The following is a 21,194-nucleotide window of genomic DNA, read 5'->3' on the forward strand; positions in this document are numbered from 1 at the left end:
AAAGCAGGTGAGGTCGGAGAGGGCGAGGATTTGAGGAACAGCAATCTCCACTGCACATTAATCCTACAACGATGCTTTCGTTTCTCAATTCATCAGATCCAACGTATTCTTCTCCATTGATCTCTTGCTCCCCTTCCCGTTTGCCTCCCACATTTCCGGCCACCGCCTCCGCCGCTGTTGCCGTCGTGGTTAATTTTAGAGCGGATCCTTCTCTTTCGCGTGTTGCCGTCTCCAGTAGCAGCAGAACCAAATCAAGTAACATTTTCTCAGATTCTACCTATCCTGCTAAATATTTTAGGTCCAGATTCAGAAAGTATTATTCGAATTCCGACCCCACGTTCTCAGATACTGATGACAATGACGAATACTCTGACGCTTCAGAATCTGAAACGATTTTTGAGGATGATGGAGGAGTAAGCATCCAAATCGAGAAGTTGGGTAACAATTCTCGCAGAATTTATTCGAGAATTGGTATTGACGTCTCACTTCAGACCGTGTGGAATATCCTGACGGATTATGAGAAATTGGCTGATTTCATACCTGGTCTTGCTCTCAGCCAATTGATTTTTAAGACTGGCAACCATGCCCGACTCTTTCAGGTAGTTTTTATTCTTCTTCTTTACCGCCACTTTCCCTCCGTATGTTCTTCAGGAATTTGAACACATTTAACGATTCCTGGAGCGCTCGATTTCCTTCTTTCTGTTTCTCTGTACACCTATCTTGGTTATGAATATAACACAAAAAGTTAGATATACCATAGCTGGGCTAGGAAAGGAGTCATTGGCTAATTTAGAGAATGATCATGAGTTTGAGTTTGTAAGTGAGGAATACTTTCCATTGTTACGAGGCTTTTTGGAGAAACCCAAAGCAAAGTCATGAGAGCTTATGCTCAAAGTGGATAATATTATACCATTTTGGATATTCATGATTCATGGCATGGTATAGAGTTATGCCCTAAACTTAACCATGTCAATAGAATCTTCAAATATCAAACAAAGAAGTTGTGAGCTTCGAAGGTATAGTCAAAAGTGACTCAAGTATTGAACAAAGATTGTAATTTGTTCGAGGATTCCATAAAAAGGAATTGAGCCTCGATTAAGGGGAGGCTGTTTGAGGATTCTATAGGCCTCAGGGGAGGCTCTATTGTGTACTTTGTTCGAGGGGAGGATTGTTGGGAGGGATTCCCACATTGGCTAATTTAGGGAATGATCATAGGTTTATAAGTGAGGAATACTATCTCCATTGGTATGAGGCTTTTTGGGGAAGCCCAAGCGAAACTATGAAAGCTTATGCTCAAAGTGGACAATATCATACCTTTGATTCTTAACACTCACGTGTTCAAACACAAGTATTATAACGAGATTCAAATTCAACAGGGTGAGGTTATTTCCAACTGATATTGATGATTTTGTGCAAAATATCATGAATTATGTTAATTTAGTAAGCCATATTGTGAAGTGCGTGGTAAGAATTTATATTAATTTTCCATGTGAGGAGAGTGGTGCTAGGCCACATTTCTAACGCCTTGGTGTCCGTAAGAACTATAGAACCCAAAAGTAAATCCTATCCATTTCCTTCTTGGAAGATTTAACTTCGCTTCTCACCAGATGTTCTGAAGCCTGAATGTGTAGTTAGCTCTTCTTGAATAAATTAGGGAAGCTCCATTTTTTTAGGGGAAGAATCTCGTCTTTGACTCTTACATATGTTCTTATGAGACATCCACAAAAAGAAGTAATGTCTTTGGTTGACATTTATTTGGGCCTTCTTTTGGAAGTTGTGGGAAGAAAGAAATCAGCAAATTTTTAGGAACAAGGAACTTACTTTTGATTGATTTCTTGATGCTATGGTATTTCTTATGGCTTCTTGGTGTCAATGCTCACTCATTTTTCTTCACTATAGCTTTTCCTCTTTACCATCCAATTAGAGAGGTTTTTCGTAACTCACTTCGATCAGGGTTATTCTCTTTTGTAATTTCATATTATCAATGAATTTGAAGGAATTTTTGGATATGGCTTACATACTTTCGAGAATGAAAAAGCTCTATTATAAAAAAACCTCATCATGACTTTCTTTTGGAATATGTAGAAAGAAAGAAATCAGAGAATATTTGCAGAAAAGACACAGAGCTACACAAAACTTTTCGACAATATTGTTTACCAAGCTATATCTTGGTATAAACTGTATAATATTTTTACTTCCTATAGTTATACCTCCCTCATTGTAAATTGGGAAAGTCTTTTGTAAATACCATGGATTATACATCCTTTTGTAAATTTCAATCATCAATGAAATTGTCTCTTAAAAGAGCCCCCAATTTGTAAGCAGTCTCTGGTAACTATACTCAGCCCCTTAGCCTGTCCCCAAGCAAATTACGTGGATATAATGATGGATTTCACAGAGGGTCTCCCAAAATCGTATGGGTATGTTGAGGACAAGGTGACTAAATACAGACATATTCTCCTAGTGTTACTCTGTTTGCCAAAGAAATTGGGCGCTGCCATTGGTTTCCTAGACTCATTGTCTCCAACAGGGAAAAGGAGTCTGTCAACTACTTTTTAATTGAATAATTCCGTTTACAAGACACTCAACTGCAGTAAAGCATGACGTCCACCCACAGATAGATGGGAACCTAAAATTATGAACAAATGTCTTGAAGCCTATCTGCATTGCTTCTGCTATGAGAAACCAGAGCAGTAGAGTTTTAGGCTACCACGTGCTGAATTTTGGTACGATACAATCCCATTGTAGGCAGTTTATGGCTGTTCACCATTTCTTTGGTTTTTAGGGTGAAAAGACTACAAATGACAAAGTTGAGTCGCACTTAGAGATGTTCATTTAATTCGTGGGGAATCCTCATTTAGATGGGGAGAGAGCGGGAAGATAATCTTCCCTATTAGCTAAACGGGGTTAGGGCGGGGATTATATTACCCATCCCCCTCCTCCTTGCTTCTTATTTATAAATATTTTTTTTTTTAAAAAAGTAATATATATATTCAAGTTCCCTGCAAAAATAAATGGGGAAGTTTGTGTGGAAGGAAATTGAAATAGGAGACATGGATGAAGAAGACTTCCTTGTTCCCGACCTACCCTGTGGACACAATACCTTCTCTGTTATAGCACAAGAGTGAATGAAAACATTTGTTGATTTGCTTCACCATGAAGTGAACTACGAAGTGGAAGTCTTAGTATTTCTAGAAATCTGCCCTATTGCTAGCGTTCTTTAGCCACCAAATGCAATGAAAGGCTTACATCCAACTTCCTAAGGCCCTTTAATCTACTGCGAAGGATTCAGGGTGTTGCTTATAAGTTGGACATTCCTCCATTTAATCTATCACGTCATGTTTGTAGCTCAAACATCCCCTTGGGGTTGGGGCCAGTGCTCAGGCTTCCCCTCTTCGCAAAGTCGAGTGGTCGTTAAACCACCCAAGGTCTTTTGTGTGTGGAGGAACACCGAGACTGCTGGTTTGGAGATTCTGTTTCGCTAGAAGGCTCCTCTTGAATTTAAAGGCATGTCGAATTGATATCAACGGCAAGCAGTTCCCAGATACCTTAGGGACAAGGTGTCTTTTGGTCTGGAGCAAAGGTTAAACCCCTAATTACCAACGTTTACACAAGGAGTAATACGAATGGGCAATGTGCAATTTTGTATTGTGCGTTCAGCTCTAATCTTCTGTAGGAATGTGCAATTTTGTATTGTGTATTCAGCCCTTAGTTTCTATATGTTAGTGTAATTTTTTTTACCTCTGTCTCGAACATTGAATTTCATGTGGCACAACTACAGTTGACTGCCAGTACGCTCTATTGCTTGACAAATTGTAAGAAACCCTTGTTTGTGCTCTTGCCTCCTAATTTCATGTATGTGAAATATGTAAATGAATTAGTATATCCCCACATCGATTGAAGCTGGTGCTGCACATTGAGCTCATTCAGTTGTGTCTTGGTCTCTCCTCTCTTATTATCATTGTTGCATTAGTTGCTAATGCACTGACTAGTGGTGGGTCTATACCGCCACATTTTCTGGTCCATATCTTTTAGTGCTTTGACTCGAAACATTAGCTTCTAGCTAGTTTAGTGGATAAGATGGCTGCGCACCAGCTCACTCAAGAATGTGACAGTAATGGTCCGCCGGCAAACTCGTTATAATCTTAGATGCAGTACATTGGAATCCTAAAGCACCACCATGAACGTTACCGTGTGTTCACCTTTCGTGATGTACTCAATATTGTGTTCACCTTTCGTGATGTACTCAATATTGTTTTCCTCAAATTTGAAGCCGTTTATTTTACAGTATGATTCAATCCTATGGACTTTTGACACCACACCTTCACATGCTGTTTTTCTTTTCTTCATGCCTATTAACATGCTTTGACATTCTTTCAATAGGTTGGACAGCAAAACTTGGCCTTTGGTTTCAAGTTTAATGCTAAAGGAACCATTGATTGTTATGAGAACGACCTTGAAATTCTTCCTTCCGGTAAAAGGCGAGTTATCAAATTCAAGATGATAGAAGGTGACTTTGCTCTCTTTGAGGGAGAATGGTCCATTGAACAGGTAATCATCCTTTGCATATAACAATCACAATCAATTCAGTAGATTTCCCTACATTTCTCTTAATCCATTTAGTTATAATTAACATTACTAACCATTAATTTCGTAACTTGGTTATGTTGATGCAGTTTGATGAAGATAGACTCGAAGACGATGGTAACTTGCAAGATCAAGAACTAAATACAATTCTATCATATAGGGTCGATGTAAAGCCAAAGCTTATGTTACCTGTTCGACTTATTGAGGGTAGGCTTTGTGACGAGATAAAGCTTAACCTAATGTGTATTCGAGAAGAAGCACATAAAACCAGTTCAACCACCTGCTAATGGATTCTTCTCACATTCATATAATGTAAATCATCTCGATCTCGATTTATACTGTGCAATACCATAAATTCCTTCGTTCAAAATAGTTCCAGCACAAATATTCTTGCCAAAAGCTTCATTGGATTTGTCATTAACCAACTCAAACAAATGGCTACAGTATTTTCTTCAACACTTCAAACCTTGATTCAATGTAGCTGGAGGGCAAATTACACAACAAATAAGGCAAAATACGTTTTATTTCATTACAAACAAAGAGCTTGGAGTTTCTCTAGCAGGAGATCTCTTGATGTTGCACTCTTCACATCCTCCATTTGACAGCCATAACCTTATAAACCATACTCACATAAGTCACAATATATATTATGACTTGTTTCTTTTCATAATAACAATAAACAAACTCATTAATTTATGGGGTAGAGAAGAATGAAGAGCTTACTTCATGGAGACAAATATACAGCTTCTAGATGTTCTTGGGCGACATTATCATATATCATTGCAGTGAATACAGCAATTTTATGAGGACTAGGGGTGTACCAATCAAAGACCAGCCCATTGGTCTCTTTGGTAACTATTATTGTCTAGTTTGCTGAACATGTAAATCATAATTCTGTCAAATATAGGTATCACCCCCTACATGTGGCAAACTCTATTCACACTTTTACAAGAAAACACTCAGCCTATTGCGTACAGGCAGACGACAGCTTAGGACAAAGGGTATCGACCAGGAATCTATGTTACAAGCTTGTTCGCCTAACTATTTGTCGATTCTGAGGTTATTGCATAAATGACCTAATTCGGGTCGTCCCTTCATCCATAATGTGAATTTCATATCCTCTGCCTTGGTACAGTAGAGGTAGGATTTGAAAGTGATGAGAAAAAAGTACCGCCTGCAGCAGACACAAAGTTGAATTACAATTACACAACTTATTTGAGCCAAAAAAAAAAAAAAACAAAACTTCTCATTGGATCCATGAAATGAGGTAAACTGTGAATGGAAAAATCGCGTTAGCCACTGCAAAATATCTAGCTCGAGCAAATTAATGATAACGATTAAATCACCACTAAACCCAAAAACTAATGTGGTAGATTACAATAAATTTAATCATATAAATAATTTAACTTTCCACTTGTGGGTATGGCAATTGGAAGAGAGCCCAAGTGAAAATCAATATTAACAGGAAAAATGACAATAAAAGGATTAGAAAACAAGACCTCCTTTTTAATACCAAAAGGTTAAGCTAATGTATACGATAAATTTAATTATATCAATAATCGAACTCTAACCTGAGAGCCTTAATACCCATATCAATGAGGTAAGCTCGATGTTCCTCATCATAGCCAGGAAATTTTTTAAGTTCCTTACAGTAGTAGTAAATGTCATCTCGTAAATGCCCTGCTCCTGCACACCTTCAAAAGCAAATGAAGAATTCAGCTTTACTGTTAAAAAGAAAGGAGTAACTCAACAGCAGGTTACAAAGGCACAGAATAATTAAGGAGGTAATCTTCTCTTAGGTGCACACCCATACACAATAAGGCAAAAGCCATAAATAATTTTTCGCATACCTTTCAATGACAATGTCTACATCTGCTTTACTCTTAGGACCGTGCATGAGAACTCGTGTAAGGCTTAGGATGTCACGATAATCACCGAGTCTGAATGCTGCTTCTTCAGATGCTTGAGCATGCAAACCGTCTTCATATGCATAAGATAAATCTGCATTAGCTATGGATTGTGGAATATTTGAAGCAAAATCTGCCTCGGCACCAAGCCTTATGCATAGAATGGCCATTGCATATGCCACTCCTCCAAATCCTGTGTGTGACACAAAGAGGTAGCATCCTGCAGAGCTAGAGAAAAAAAATTATTTCAAGAATTTGAATTTTGTAAAAGGCTGCGAAAAATGAAAGCTGGTTTCTGAAACCACAACACATGGGGGCTTGAGAATTACAGTAGTCCGGCAATGCTGATCTTTTAACCAATCATAGAACTCGTGAATCTGAACAACCTCGTAAATAATGAAAAGCTTATAAACTATCAAGAAAAAATAGAAGGAAATTTCGTTGTTTATTGCATTTTAATTCTTGAAGCAATACTGTCACTGTTGTAAAGGCATTCCACTAAGAAGCTCCAGAACGGAGCATATTATTTGAAAAACATGGATCCTAAGGTCCTTTAAGAACACGAACCCAAGATCAGGTCTAGAGGGGCATCCTCAAAAGCTGGCAAATATTCAATGTTTGACTGTATTTTCACCCTACACATTTTATAGTCAGTCCTTAAGTGTTCATTTTTTTTCTGGAGCACTTGGTCTTTATAGTTTATAAGCACATAAGCTCTCTAATTAGCTTATCCATATAAAAAACTACGAAATCTTAACAATTTATTTTTATATAGGGACTAAGTCATTATAAATTTTAAATTACAAGTGTTGCATAGAAACTAAATTGTAACAGATTAAAAGTTAAGGATTAAATAGTTATAAACTAAATTCAGGAACTTGTTTCTTTCCTAAAGTTTATGGACCAAAAGTGTTTATTAACTCTAAAAATATGTTAACATCGAGACCCATGGAAATCTTTGGGGGAAGGTACTTACTTATCTTTACAGAACTGGATGGCATCAACATCGGAAGCTAATGCTTCCCTCTCCCTGGTCAATGGTACCCTCTTATAAGTAACATCATGTCCCTCATCTTTCAGATGAGCATAAACTTCAGCAGGAGTCTTCACATCATCAGCAAAGATATTCTCCCAATATCCTATAACATTGGATTGATTCAACGATGGATTATACTCCTCACGATGTAAAAGCATACGACCACCAGATTGTTTGATTTCTGATAATATGTCTTCTTTTAATCGTGCTTCCATGTGTTCTACCTACATTTGATCACATTGAATGAAGTTGGGATATCTGGGCTGGTTATTTATTCATAAACAATAAGATTGTATGTAGATACAAACCACTGGACCGGTAATTCCGGCATGCTTGAGAGTATCAAATGGTTTATTCAGCTCCCTGAGGACAAATGGGGTGTCATTGATGTATACAACCGCTTCTTCTCTCAGATCAATTATTGCCACGTTCAGAGTAGAAGATGCATCGACTTTGAGCTTAGTACATAAATATACTAGCATCTCTCGTGCTCCAGTAATTGTTGGAGTTCCCATGCTATAAACCGGGTATCCATCAACCTTGAGACCAATTTGGTAAGAAACCATGCTTTCATTAAGATAAATAAAAAAACTATACAAAGGCAGACAAAAAAAAAAAAAAAAAAAAAAAAAAAAAAAAAAAAAAAAGAAAACGGGGAAGGGGTTAAAGAACATATGAATTCCATGGAGTTGCAAATGGGTGAAGAACAGATTATAAAAAGGGACAAAAAGAACAAGGACAGTAAAAGGTAGACCAAAGAGAAACATAATGCAATATGAAAAACTAATGCCTTAGTCCCACATAAGGGAAAAATCTCAGTACTATTTAATAACTAATAATTCTACGCATGCTAGGATTACAAAATATAGAACCTCTTTAAATAGGTCATGATATCAATATAGAAAAGAAACTAGGAAAAGTAAACATATACCTTGAACACATGAGGTGCACCATGAATTTGTATATAGCTGGAAGTTCTCTGCCCAGGAAAGAAGTACATTTTAAGAATAGAGCCCTCACCCAAAACAGAACCACAACGAGCCTTAACAACAGCCTCCATGACAGCATCTCCATGTTGAGACTCATGCTGAGCTCTCAATGCCTCCTGAATTTCCAAATTTAACATTACTCCGTATATGCCCCCTTCATTTCTGACACTGGGTAACTTAAGTGTAGAGAGAGAGAGAGATTGGACTTACAGGCACAGTAAAAAATCTCCCAGGCCTTAATCTTATGCTCCATTTCATTGCTTGGACTTCTGGTTTCTGATGCAACCAATTCTTGAATGTCATCCCCCTACATTCTCTATTTTCACAGATACCATCAAATGCTTCACTCCCAAGATACGCAGCAAAAGCAATCAAACGGAAATAACGCTCCAAATACTCAGCTCCACGGTTCAAGGCTACCCTCCTCACCCTTGGCTCCACATGTTGATTAAATACCTTCCTGTACTGCAGAACAGCCTGGCGAATGTTCTGCAGTGCAGAACATCTATCAATAATAGCATCTAAGGCTTCTCTGCATTCCATGCCATTATCAAATAGTCTCGTAATCTTCCACAACAATAAGATGTCATTTATACCAAACACACGGCTCTGATTCTTCTGTTTAACTTCTGTATGTGTGGAGGGTGATAATGCAGCATTACTTTCAGTATTTTCATCACTCGAGGTACCGCCATCCACTTCTTCATGGGTTTTCTTATTGAGCAGAACTTTAATAGGCCTTCCATAATCCATCCGAAGTTTTAATAGACATGCAATTACAGTTCCAGTGGTTGTTCTTCCTATACCCATCTAACAACATAAAACAAAGATTAAAGAGTAGTAAAACAAATTAAAAAGAAATGATGATCATGATTCTTTGATCCACAAGTTGACGTGCAGGCAAAGTAGGTAGAGTGGAAACTTCAACCTGGCAGTTGAACACAAACGCAGTATCCTTTGAAGCAGAAACTATATTCAATGCCAATGCATCAAAGTCAGAACTTTTAGGAGCTTTACCATCAGTAATTGGCACACGTGCATACTTAATAGGAAAGCCATCACACTCTAGTCTTTTGAAAACTTCAAATGGGGTCTGAACAGACTCAGAGCTCACATGTTCCCAAGTGTCATATATTTGCCGATTGTCTGTTTCGTGAATGACCATTATTGCACCTCCATATCGTTCAGCTTCCCTCAGAATATCTTCTTTTAGTCGCGCCTCCATTCTCTCCACTCGCTCTCGATCAATTCCCTGAAAAGAATGTTCATAATTGTGACTTCTCAAAGGATGGTGAAACAGAGTAAACAATAGCCTGAAAGGAACAAGTGTGGCTATTGCATCATATGAATTGTCAGGACCAAATTCAGGGTGAGTTTTGATGGGGAGGTAATTTTCTGTCCAAGGTTTAGCTGGCTAATCTAACCCATATACGTATCGTAATTTGCTATGATTGTTGGTTTAGTTAGAGCTTTCTGGTTGTGACAGAATTCATACAATTTTTTCGATCCCTCTTTGGTGCATGGATATTGACCCAAGATCTCATCGACCACATTTTAATGTTTTAATCCTATCAACATGAAAATCTTGAATGTAAGGTGTACCGTGTACTCCAACATGTTCTTGTATGGTCTTTCAACTTCGCGGAGCACGAATGGTTTTCCATTGATATAGATAACAGGTTCTTCCCTCATATTGTGCCAAAATATTGGACGACCACCTTCAGAACTGCCAATTCTTCTGATGACAGATCGAATACCATCAACGGTGGGATTTGCCACTCCATAGACGGGAAATCCAGGGACTTCTCTAAAATTGGGTGCACCTTCCACCCTCTCAGGTAGACTTTGGTTTTGACAACCGGGACAATGGTCACTCTTTAAGACAGTTAGACTTCCAAGAACCTCCCCATTTCTCAAGGCAGCGACTACACCCATCTCAGAAGGACGACCATCAGCAGATTCAGAAATCTTCAATAGGGTAGGCTTCAAACTAGCATATCCGAGTGCACCCATAGGATCTCTTCTCAGCAACCTTCAAACGCACAAAATAGTGTGGCAAGAAAGTTAGCTATAGTTTGCTCCAGAAATCTAGGATTCTCAGAGGGGATAAAATTTTGTGAATTCAGATACAGTATGAACTTGGTATTCAATAAACAAGATTAATGGCACAAGCAATCTTCTGAGATAGTACTTGTCAACGCATATGCAATTATTGTTGAAGTATCCCGATTACATTTCACAACACATGTTTAAGATTTCAATGCATACAACAGAATCAAGCCGAACTAAAATTGATGCATTAAGAACTAGTGTATGAAAAATGTATATTTGGATGCAAATCATGTGAAGGTAGATTCCAGAAAGCCAACATAACAACTAACTCCTCACTTAGCATAATCAAGTCAATGTGGATCAGTATAATAGAATGCAATGAAGTGGTTGGACCACCAGCAGCTATTGTATCTTTCTTAAACTGGCCATCGGAAAAAATGTTCCCCAACAATTTTTGCCGCAGCTTCTCCAAGGCAATGCCAGGATTTTTGCCGATCATCACTTTACCTCTTATGTCATCCAAATCAAATATAGTATTTAAATTAAAATTTGTATCAGAAACAATTATAAATGTACAACTTGGACCAATGGCCAACCCACATGATTTAAAAAAGAAAAAGAAGTTCATGAAAAACTTTTACCACAGCTTCTCCAAGGCAATGCCAAGGCTTTTGACCGATCATCTCTTTAATCTCTTGTGTCATCCAAAACAAATATTGCATTTAAGTTGAAATTAGCACCAAAACTAGTTATAAGTGTATAACTTGGACCAACCCCCATGAATAAAAAAGAAGATGAAGACAGAACGGAAAGATTTACATAATGCAATTTGCTATACCGGCGTATGATACTATACAGTTCAGGCCTTTCTTTCATCCATTCAGCAAAACTGCAATGGCCGGATGAAGTAGAACGTAAAGCTGATCTCTCTGAATGGATATAAACAGCAAAGCATATGAGAAAGTAGTATCTTTCCAAGTACTCCACAAAAAATGACAATGCTGCTTCTCTCTTCATCTCATCAGCTTGCCGCAAAATACTGTTGCGATATGTGGCAATTGCTTCTCGCAAATTCTGTAGTTCAATTTAACGACACATCCTATTGTTGTGAATTTCATGATAAAATTGAAAATACAGCGTAAAGCAGAAAGAAATAGGATTCTACATATAGAAAGGAGAATAGCAAGTAAAAAAAGAAACCTACACTTTGACTTAAATCAGCTATATCAATTAGAGGATGTAGCAGTATCGATTAGGTTCAAAGATTACCTGCATGGAGGCACATTTATCTATGACTTTATCCACTTGTCGTTTGCCTTCAGCACCACCCTGAAGGGAATTATCCTTGTTATAATAGGAAAAAATACTAGCTAAGAAATTTAGCAAAAAGTGGTAAGAGACAGTATCAAGTACCTCCAATACTCGAGTCAAGCTTCGTATAACTGCATACTCTCCTCTACGAATTGCTTCGTCCGAATTTGGCAAATTGTCATCGACATTAGTACTGTAGTTTGAAACTTTTCCAATTGAATTTGTCCTTGTGATACCTAGATGGTTCGGTAACAAGATTAACATTAACATTAACGGCACGCTAACATAATCCAGCTAAAATCCAACTAATTTAGGGGATTATGTGTATACTTTAAATATCCTTGCAAGAACTGCTCGTTATCATTTTTTTTGGTTATTAAAAAAAAAAAAAAAAATTGAGAAGAAGTGAAAGAATACAGGGGGCATACAAAAAAGGAGCTCAGCAAAGGGAGCCAAACTAAAACGAAAGGGCTCTAATAACCAAATAAGACATAAAAAATAATTTTAATGTCCTTGCAAGAATTTTTTTTAGCCATTTAAGTTATTTCATAAAAGAAACTAAATCTTGAACAAGAAGGATTCTCTAATTTAAATAAATATTTTACAGGGTCTCTGAGACACAAACTAATAAAACTATAATACAGCTTGCAAGCAGTTACCATGTACGTATACATGCTTTGAAACACAATGATCTACGAATATATAAAGGTAACCATGATAAGAAAACCTCAGATTAGAAGTATTCATGATAAACGCTCTTTAATCTAGCAAAATAAAGATAAAACTAATACTTTCCTTTTTCCCTTTAAACAGAAAACTAATACTTCAATCCTGACCCATAACCAATGGATCACATCAAACACAATCTCTCCCTCTCTCCAATAAGACTCATGATATACTGAAAAAAATTAGGAGAACCTTTCATTAAGAAATGTGCAACTATAAGGCATGTAAAAACAAAAGAAGCCACAGAAAAGATCTTCCCAAGAAAAGCAAGATCCTCCCAGAAAAAAAGTGATCAAGATACATATGAAAACCCAAGTGTAAAAACTACAAGTGTACCCATTCTGTCCTAAAAATAAATGGTGGAAATTGATTAAATTAGAAATACATGGGGTCCATGGAGACAATGAATAATGCTCCACACTTATGTGGCATTCAAATCCCTTTTCTTATCCAAAAAAAAAAAAAAAGAAAAGGAAAGAATCCCTTGAAAAAAAATTCTTTAATCGCACTTGAACCAAATACATATACAACATAACGTGGCTCAATACCTATCTGCCACAACACCCTCTTCACACAATATGAAAAATGTGTTATTTTCATGATGATGTAAGATTGGGTGTCTTTCTGTGCTTTGCAGTTCTTTTTAACTATTCTAAGCTCACTAAGTTTTATGATGTTCAGGCATAATTCTCAGGTTTATCAACACATTTTTCCGTATAAAAGGAAAATAATCCAAAACACATTCTCCAACTTGATGACTAAGAATTTAAGAATCTAGTGAAAATATGAGGCTGCTGCTTTAATATCTCCCTTTGAGAACCCGCATTTGAAGAGTTTTGAATATTATCCTTTGCTTTCTTATTCTTAAACATTAAAGGCCATCCTTAGTTTCTTATTTTTTATAGTTGAAGCCCTTTCCCTAGTTATTGTGCATTTGATACTGTTTTTTTTTTGGTTTGGCTTCACTTGTTTTGAGCTGATTTTTGGCATGCATTTGTATATCCTTTCATTTACTCTATGAAAGTTCCGTACCTCAGGAAATACTAATTAAGATCTATCAAGATATCATATTCTTAAAACATTGGAAACAGTTCAATGTTCAAAACCATCCGAGTATAGACTCCATTTTCCTGACAATTTAGTGGCATTATTTCATGAAAGTGACAATTATGTTTCTCTTATTAAAGCTTGTGACCTCGAATTATGTGAAATTCCTCTCATGAACACACAAGGATCTCATCTTTTTTTATTGTTCACTTCAAGATTTTAGATTATTTTTAGTTGGTACTTCTGCTTCTTTGGAGGTTTGGGTTCAATGGTTCTCTGTTGATGGTTTGGAGCTCAGCTCTGCTTTTCTCCTTGTAGGGTTTTAAATTTGGATGGAACTCCCTTCAGAATTTCCCCCTGTTGGTTCTATTCAACTCTATTTTTGGGCCTTTTTCCTTTGTTTCATGGTTCGCTGAAGTTGTCTTTGGTTTGGTTTTCAAAGGGTGGTCTTTAATGTTATGCTTGATTTTCCATGCACTTTATTTACAAGTTTCTCTGGAAAGTTTCTCTTCTGTTTTGTTTTCTTAGAGACATTTCTGTTGTGGGTTTTTCTTTTATGTTTTCTTTTTATGTCCATATTTTGTATCTTTGAGCGTCAGTCTCTTTTCATTTATTAAGTGGAAATTTCTATCTCTTGTTCAACCAAAAAAAAAAAGGATACTAGAGTACGAGGTTTTGTATTTGAACCTCTATAATTTCATTTCCTCCCCAATTAATATTGATTTCCACTTGTTTAACCTTCTAAAATTCTCATGCCCACAAGTGATAGGGAATGAAAGCATTGATATAAGTAAATTTACCTTAGCCTATTAGCTTAGGCTTTTGGGTTGATAGATGATTAACACTAAGTTTCCAAACAAAAAAAACCTAACTTTTCTTGAACAACATTATATAAGAAATAATGTTAACAGAAAATTATATAACTATAAATTAAAGATATTTTGCGTTAATTCGAGTACAAAAGACAACATTACTACCAGAAGCTCCAACTCGATTCAAGTAGACCAAAGTTGCAATCACCATTCCAGTTGTAGTTCGCCCACGACCCATTTGACAATTGAAAATTATCTCCGTGTTTATGTCAACTTGAGAAATTTTGCGAACCTGCATACAAGAATGAATACTAGATAATGTACCTAACAGGATATCCCAACCAAGCTACAAACAAAACAATGAGAAAAAAAAAAATTACTCCAACAAGCATAAAAAATACCAATTAAAGATAAATGAATGGGAGAACTATATGACACCATGGGTTTAGGCGCAAGTTGTAACTATGTTCATGTGGGTGCTTTTACTTTAATTGAATTAAAATTGGAGCCTTTAAAATCATGGATTCAAACTCTAGTCACTGATATATTAAATATTCTATATTAAATGAAATAGCAAGGAAATGCCAAATGAGATCAGTCAAATGCACAACTAGCATAGACATCCACAATCATTAATGAAAAGGGAGAATGATAAAAAGAATTCATCCCTTTCGAGTAAAACCGTTAAGCGAGAAGATAGAGAAAGACAAAATGATGGGTAAGTACGTCCATTTGTAATTGAATTTTTATAGAAAGCAAAGAGAAATATATAAATTAGAATAAGAAAGGAATCTAAAGACGGGGTAGAGGAAACTCTATCACAAAAAACTACTTGACTAGCGCTTTTTTAATCACTGATAATTGTCAGGAGGTTGCAGTTAAAAAAAAATTTAAATGGTAAAGAGGTCAACCAAGAAACCGTATTTTGTACAAAATATAAAAAGAGTTGAAAGGAAGAAACTTATCTGGAAAAGATCTATCATTTATTTCAAGCCATAAGTGCCACAAAAGAGTTCTAGTAGCACAATATTCCAAATCCTAGCTTTGCCTAACAGAATCCAACCGTTAAAGACCTTCAAAGAGCCAACCATTGAGCCTGGGAAGAAAATCTACAATCCCTAGATTTTTGAAAATAGAATTCCAGGCCTTAAAAGCCAAGGAACAGTGATGAAACAAGTGACCAATAACTTCCATCTCCCTCAAGCATAATCTACAACCAGATGGAGACAAAGCCCAACATCTAAACTTCTTTGAAGCAAATCATCAGTGTGAAAGCTTCTGAATGCCATTGACCATAGAAGGATTTTTTTTCTTTGAGCAATTACATTTCAACACCAAGCTAGTGAGGGGAATATTAGCCTTTGAAGGGGTGTTAGAGAGGCTTAAGAAAGCTGACCTTGTGGAGTAAATTCCAGAACTCTCAAGGGACAAAGTTAACCAATCCGGCCTAACTTAGGCATACGAAATCCAACATTTCAATGATCACCACCCAACTGTCTACTTCTCTACCAAACAGTACTCATCAAAGGCCAAAGTTTCAGGATTGCTTACAATTATGCCAACACTCCAGAATGGAAGCACCTTTATTGTTGGAGATGACTTAAGAGGTCAGGAAAACAAGACTGAAAAGAAGCTTGATCAAGCCAAATATCCATCCAAAATCGCATTTGATTGCAAGCACATTTTTTGGCGTGTCCACCCAATGGCTTGTTACTTTTTTTTTCCCTTGATTCTCGATTTCTTTCATCAACCACTCTTGAGAATTAGCACCATAAACGAGGGGAATTCCTTCTTGAGTAAATCTCCAAATCCATTAAATAAGCAAGGAAGTATTTTAGTGGGAGAGAGTCTATACCCAACCATAAAGCGTCATGGGAAAAGAAGTCCACTCCCAGTTTGCTAAGTTTTGATATCACTTATACATGCCACCGTTCCATATGTAGTCTTTGATAATATTTTCCATAGAGTTGACACGTTCTTTGGGGCCTTTGGAAGAGAAAAGTGATGAATAGGCAGGCTATTAAGTACTGATCGTGCCAGGATAACACTACCCCCTTTTGAAAGGAGGCTTCTCCACCCGTCCGGCTTATCTTTCATATTTCAATGGGAGGATTCCAAAGTGTCTTTCGTGTTGATTTCTCCCAAGAGGGAAGCGTAAAAAAGTTAATGGGAGGATTCCAAGGTGATTTAAGCTCAGCGGTATTGGTTAACTTAAAAAAGGCTGACTGAGCAGTAAGCTTGCCAGATTTTTTGAGGGACCAATAAGCTCTGTCATACCATCCACACATTGCTACCTGTTCATCTTGCCAGAACTTGATTCTTCCCCACTATTTTCCTTTTGGTTAATGGAATTCACGAAGAAAGCAATGTTTTTAGATATCTCAACCCATGATCTTGCTTTAGAAACTCGTTTAGAAGGAAGAAACATCCATCCCAGAGTCTCACAACCATAGATACTAGCAACCACCACCCTCCCTAAAGTATTTTCTTCTTGCACAAATGTCCACAGCCGTTTCAAAAGAAAAACATTTGCTCCTCTGTGTCAATGATCCGATTCCAAGGCCACCATTGTGAAGGGGCAAGGAAGTCCAGCTCCATTTAACCGAGCACCCCAAAAGAGGTTTCTAAAATTTCAGTTAGGCTTCAGATAAAGCTCCCTTTCGTGCCATTATCTCCCTCAATTTGTCCTTTGTGCATGTCAAACTCTGATCAGAATCACCATTTTTTCCATCGTTATGTATTTCATTGCTGGTGGCTCGTTTTAATCTTTTTAATATGTACCAAGCTTTTGGTTTGGATTCACGCACAAGGAATCAACATTTCCTTTGTGACCCTTCCCTTCCAACAAAAGCAAAGATTCTACAGATTAATGCTTCCAAGAAAATTCATTCAGAAATTTTGTTTGAAAGAAACCAGAAAATCTTGGATGATAAGTTTCTTGATTGGGAAGTTTGTTTTGAACTCATCAAGATTAAAGTTTCTTATTGGTGTTCTCTATTCAGGTTTTCAAGGGCTATTCATTTTCTGATGTTTGCTCCAATTGGAGGGCTTATTTGTACTCTTGTTCTTTTGTTATCTACTTTACTTTTGCTTTCTTCTTTCTTTGTCTACTCTTTGTAGACTTCGTACGTTAATACTCCCTTTAACTTTTTGATCATTAATTAAAAAGTATTGTTTCTTGTTTCTACAGTTTAAAAAAAAAAAAAAAAAAACAAAACATGTTTTACTCTTTAAATTAAATCTCAACTTCCCACATTACATCCATCGATATTCAAATCAAAGAAAATCATCAGAAAAGCCTTCTTCATCTCACAAGAAATGTCTTTCCAATCATCATGTGCATTCAATCTTTGATATGACTCAAATTTTCCCAATTCAAGTCAATTACCTCAAACACCTTCTGTAACCAAGAAGCCGATAGAACTACCCTACTGCTTCTTGACAAAATCTGCATAGGACCTCTGAATCTGGAGCATAACTTGGCTTAACTAATTTCTTCTTTCCTTCGAAAACCCCTCTGAGAATTAAAATTGATCAAGTCTGAATGTTCTGACCTTAGCCAACCAAATTCTTTTTACTTTTTTTTAATAAGAAATGACCAAGGAGTATATATATATATTAAGAGCACAAAAGTTTTCAATATTTCTCCAGATATTGAAGTTACAAAACATGCGTCCTTCATATCTACAGCAAATCAGTAAAAGTTCCAAAATCAAAAGGAGAAAAACAAACTCGAGCGACCTGTCAAATTAAGAAACCTTCAAAATTAGCCTATTCCCTACCTAAAACAAAGCAAAGGAAAACTAACAGAAACAAAAAAGATTCCTAAAACATGCCACGCTCTAATTTCTTAGGATATCTGACTCTCACACTAAGGCATCAGAAGCACTTGCAATTCTTAGCCAGTGCTCAGCGCATTCCTTCCTGATGGGGCCAGTAATGGCCGAACCGTTCATCTGATCCTTGGGGTTGACAATAACAACAAATTATCTTCAAACTACATGTAGACACCATCCTTAAGAAGAAACAGAGGAAAGCTCCTGTTCTTTCGTCTTTCCTTCGAATGTTAATCCACCATTAGACAACTGAATTTAAAAATACTTGTTTTCCACGCAACAACAGCTTAAATCCAAGATAAATTGTAGAGAAGAACTTGAGTACTTACTTGACTTGAAATATCTTTGAATCTTCAAGACCTAACAAAAAAAAAAAAAAAAAAAAAAAAAAAANGACTCTAACTTACCAGTTAAAAGAAAATACTAAATGAAGCATGGAGACATCTCATTTCTTTCTTTTTTTTTTTTTTTTTTTCCATCTCCTAGTGTATAAGAGTCTCAACAAAACTACCTTATGTAACGCATGAATACATACTGAAAGTAGGAAGAAACAAAATTGGTATATTCAAAGTTTACAACACTAATAACTCACCAAAATATCAAAATCTGACTCCTTGGGAGATTTTTCATCAGTTACTGGGACACGTTCATAGTCTACATGAACTCCTTCCACTTGTAATTCTTCATACACCTACAACAAAAGTAACATTTTGGCTAATTTGAATGTAGATATTTTGATAAAGCAAACACTAAATTTAAAGTGAGTTTTAATGTGTTAGAACATTAGAAATAGTGAGAATATTAGCAGGGGCATATTTGTATGCTTAGAAATTGGTTTGTGTTTATGATTATGAAGAGGAGTTAGAAGTAAGGTGTAGGCAATTTTTAGAAATAGCTTGTGGCAGAGGCCAAGCCTCTTGAAGCGTTTGGGATAGTGTAATTTTTCCTCTTAATATCAATACAAATTTTAGGTACCGTCCAAAAACTGCCTACCCAAAAGTTCTGTCTCCTTCAATTTATAACTATGAACACAAGTGAATTTCTAAGTAATTACAAACATGCCACTACTAGATTCCTAATAATATTCCCACTAGTACCCTTCAAATGCTCTAACACAATATTGATACCTCCAGAGGTGATTTGATGGAATCATGAGACACCAGTTCCCATTGGTCTACCATTTGACCATCAGGCATTTCATCGGTCACAAGAATCTTATTCCCATATCTGCTAAGTCAGATTTGAAAATAAAATTTGCCATCAAATAAAAACAAGAGTAGAATAAATGGTAGCAACTTTAAAAAAAGAAGCATTAAACTATTTAATGGAATACACAACACATATACTTAACCTTAAAGCTTCTTTTTTCATAAAGTTCAATAAATTTGTATACGGCTATAGAATGTGATTGCCAGATATTTTAAGAAGGAAGCTATCATAAGCTTGAACCCATACCCTAAGGTCTCTTTACTTATTTCGCTCGCCTCAAAGTCCCTTTACACGTTTTTTCTTAGATAAAATACCTTGAAGCTTCAATTAAGATGTCTTCTTTCAACCGAGCTTCCATTTGTTCAACCCTAGCCCTGTCGATTCCCTAATTCAAAATTAAATACAAACACATGAAACCAGATTATACTTTCCAGTATGATTTTCACCATGCAATATCGCATATGACAAGAATAAAATCTAAATACACCCAAATCCTCATAATATATAGATTAGGCCTTCAACCACCAAAGCGTCATACACACAACTTTTCAACACACCAAACAGAACCAAAATCGATGCATAAAATTGAAATCAGATAATAGGGTAATAGAGATACGTACTAAAACGGGATTAAAATCAGAATGAGAATATGAGCACAGCCATCAAACCAAAATATTAGGATATTCTTTTTTTTTTTTCTCACCATTACATTAGCATGAATTATGCAACTTCTCTCATTTACAACCCAATAAAACAATATATATAAAATCGCATCGGTGCACTAATGAGTAGAAAAAGGCAATAATTTTCTGATATAATGTTGCTTTTAATATTTCAGTTGGAGAGGGATATACATAATGTCATACATACATGATTTGACTAACCAGTACAATAATTCTAAAGAAATTACACGACCCAGAAGGAAACATGTGTTCCCTTTTTAATCTTTTATACAAATCATGCAGCAGGCGAAAAAACAACACAATCACTTCAAAGAATACAAAATGAGTAATAATAAGCTGTAAACAATGAACTACAAAAATACAGTAGAATGTGAGATAATGAATCTCCAAAACTAAGATTACACTCGTGGATTTGACCTACAGAAGAAGATAATTGTTGAGCACATCTACATGCATAATAAATAAGTAGCCCCTTCCATTGAAGAAGGTATGTTGTACTAACTTCTTTAGTCAAGGAACAGGAAGACATATGTCAGTTTTTAAAGGGTAATATTTTTAAATAACTTGCCGTGTATTCAAGGTTGGAGAAAGGCCTTTCCACATCGCGCAAAACAAATGGACGTCCATTTATATATACCACCTAATTCAATACAGAAAAATGAATAAACAAAATCACAACCCATTCTAAGTGACGTGAATGATTTACATGATAAATATTAAGTAAAAAAAATACTAACATATGCCAATGGGTTTCTCCGGGAACTTTTTAGAAAATGATGTCATTTAGCCCTAGACACCATATGCTTGCTGGCCAAAAATTCAAGTATACATTCTCCAGAATAAATTTAACAAGCATACACAACTGTAAGTAATGACTATATTCCTGAGTTATGGTCAATCTATACAGGAACCTCTTGCTTTCCAATAAAATAGAAAAATCAATCTAAGTACTGTACCTACTTTTTTTTTTTTTTTTTTTTTAAGTAGTTTTGAATAAAG

General features: G+C 36.2%; 2 protein-coding genes across 3 annotated transcripts in view; one reads left to right on the forward strand and one right to left on the reverse strand.

Annotated features, from left to right (window-relative positions):
* Positions 1–4,959, forward strand: LOC111499296. Its single transcript, XM_023150855.1, has 3 exons — positions 1–599; positions 4,384–4,551; positions 4,677–4,959. Exons 1-3 carry the CDS (start codon positions 72–74, stop codon positions 4,872–4,874), a joined length of 894 nt encoding a protein of 297 aa, XP_023006623.1. The 5' UTR covers positions 1–71; the 3' UTR covers positions 4,875–4,959.
* Positions 4,916–21,194, reverse strand: part of LOC111499203 (paladin) — a 26,359-nt gene continuing 10,080 nt past the window's right edge. The window contains exons 4-21 of one of the 2 annotated variants that reach the window (XM_023150717.1): positions 20,764–20,835; positions 19,827–19,897; positions 19,431–19,530; positions 18,896–18,994; positions 14,633–14,759; positions 11,985–12,118; positions 11,841–11,900; positions 11,410–11,645; positions 10,122–10,551; positions 9,448–9,771; positions 8,730–9,329; positions 8,462–8,635; positions 7,839–8,069; positions 7,471–7,754; positions 6,438–6,722; positions 6,159–6,281; positions 5,311–5,761; positions 4,916–5,199 (exon numbers count right to left, since the gene is read on the reverse strand). In XM_023150717.1, coding sequence (XP_023006485.1) covers positions 5,629–5,761; positions 6,159–6,281; positions 6,438–6,722; positions 7,471–7,754; positions 7,839–8,069; positions 8,462–8,635; positions 8,730–9,329; positions 9,448–9,771; positions 10,122–10,551; positions 11,410–11,645; positions 11,841–11,900; positions 11,985–12,118; positions 14,633–14,759; positions 18,896–18,994; positions 19,431–19,530; positions 19,827–19,897; positions 20,764–20,835 — 3,483 coding nt within the window. In that variant the 3' untranslated portion in view covers positions 4,916–5,199; positions 5,311–5,628. Of the gene's footprint in view, positions 5,200–5,310; positions 5,762–6,158; positions 6,282–6,437; positions 6,723–7,470; positions 7,755–7,838; positions 8,070–8,461; positions 8,636–8,729; positions 9,330–9,447; positions 9,772–10,121; positions 10,552–11,409; positions 11,646–11,840; positions 11,901–11,984; positions 12,119–14,632; positions 14,760–18,895; positions 18,995–19,430; positions 19,531–19,826; positions 19,898–20,763; positions 20,836–21,194 lie in introns of those variants that run through there. The other variant, XM_023150718.1, reaches the window with a different exon arrangement.

Source organism: Cucurbita maxima, unplaced genomic scaffold, assembly GCF_002738345.1.
Source record: "Cucurbita maxima cultivar Rimu unplaced genomic scaffold, Cmax_1.0 Cma_Scf00026, whole genome shotgun sequence".
Taxonomy (NCBI): domain Eukaryota; kingdom Viridiplantae; phylum Streptophyta; class Magnoliopsida; order Cucurbitales; family Cucurbitaceae; genus Cucurbita; species Cucurbita maxima.

Bases quoted from the DNA above. Each gene is read 5' to 3' on its own strand.
- LOC111499296 (XM_023150855.1), top strand. From the start codon at position 72: ATGCTTTCGTTTCTCAATTCATCAGATCCAACGTATTCTTCTCCATTG. The intron at 600-4,383 runs GTAGTTTTTATT...TTCTTTCAATAG, and splicing joins ACCATGCCCGACTCTTTCAG to GTTGGACAGCAAAACTTGGC. The intron at 4,552-4,676 runs GTAATCATCCTT...ATGTTGATGCAG, and splicing joins GAGAATGGTCCATTGAACAG to TTTGATGAAGATAGACTCGA.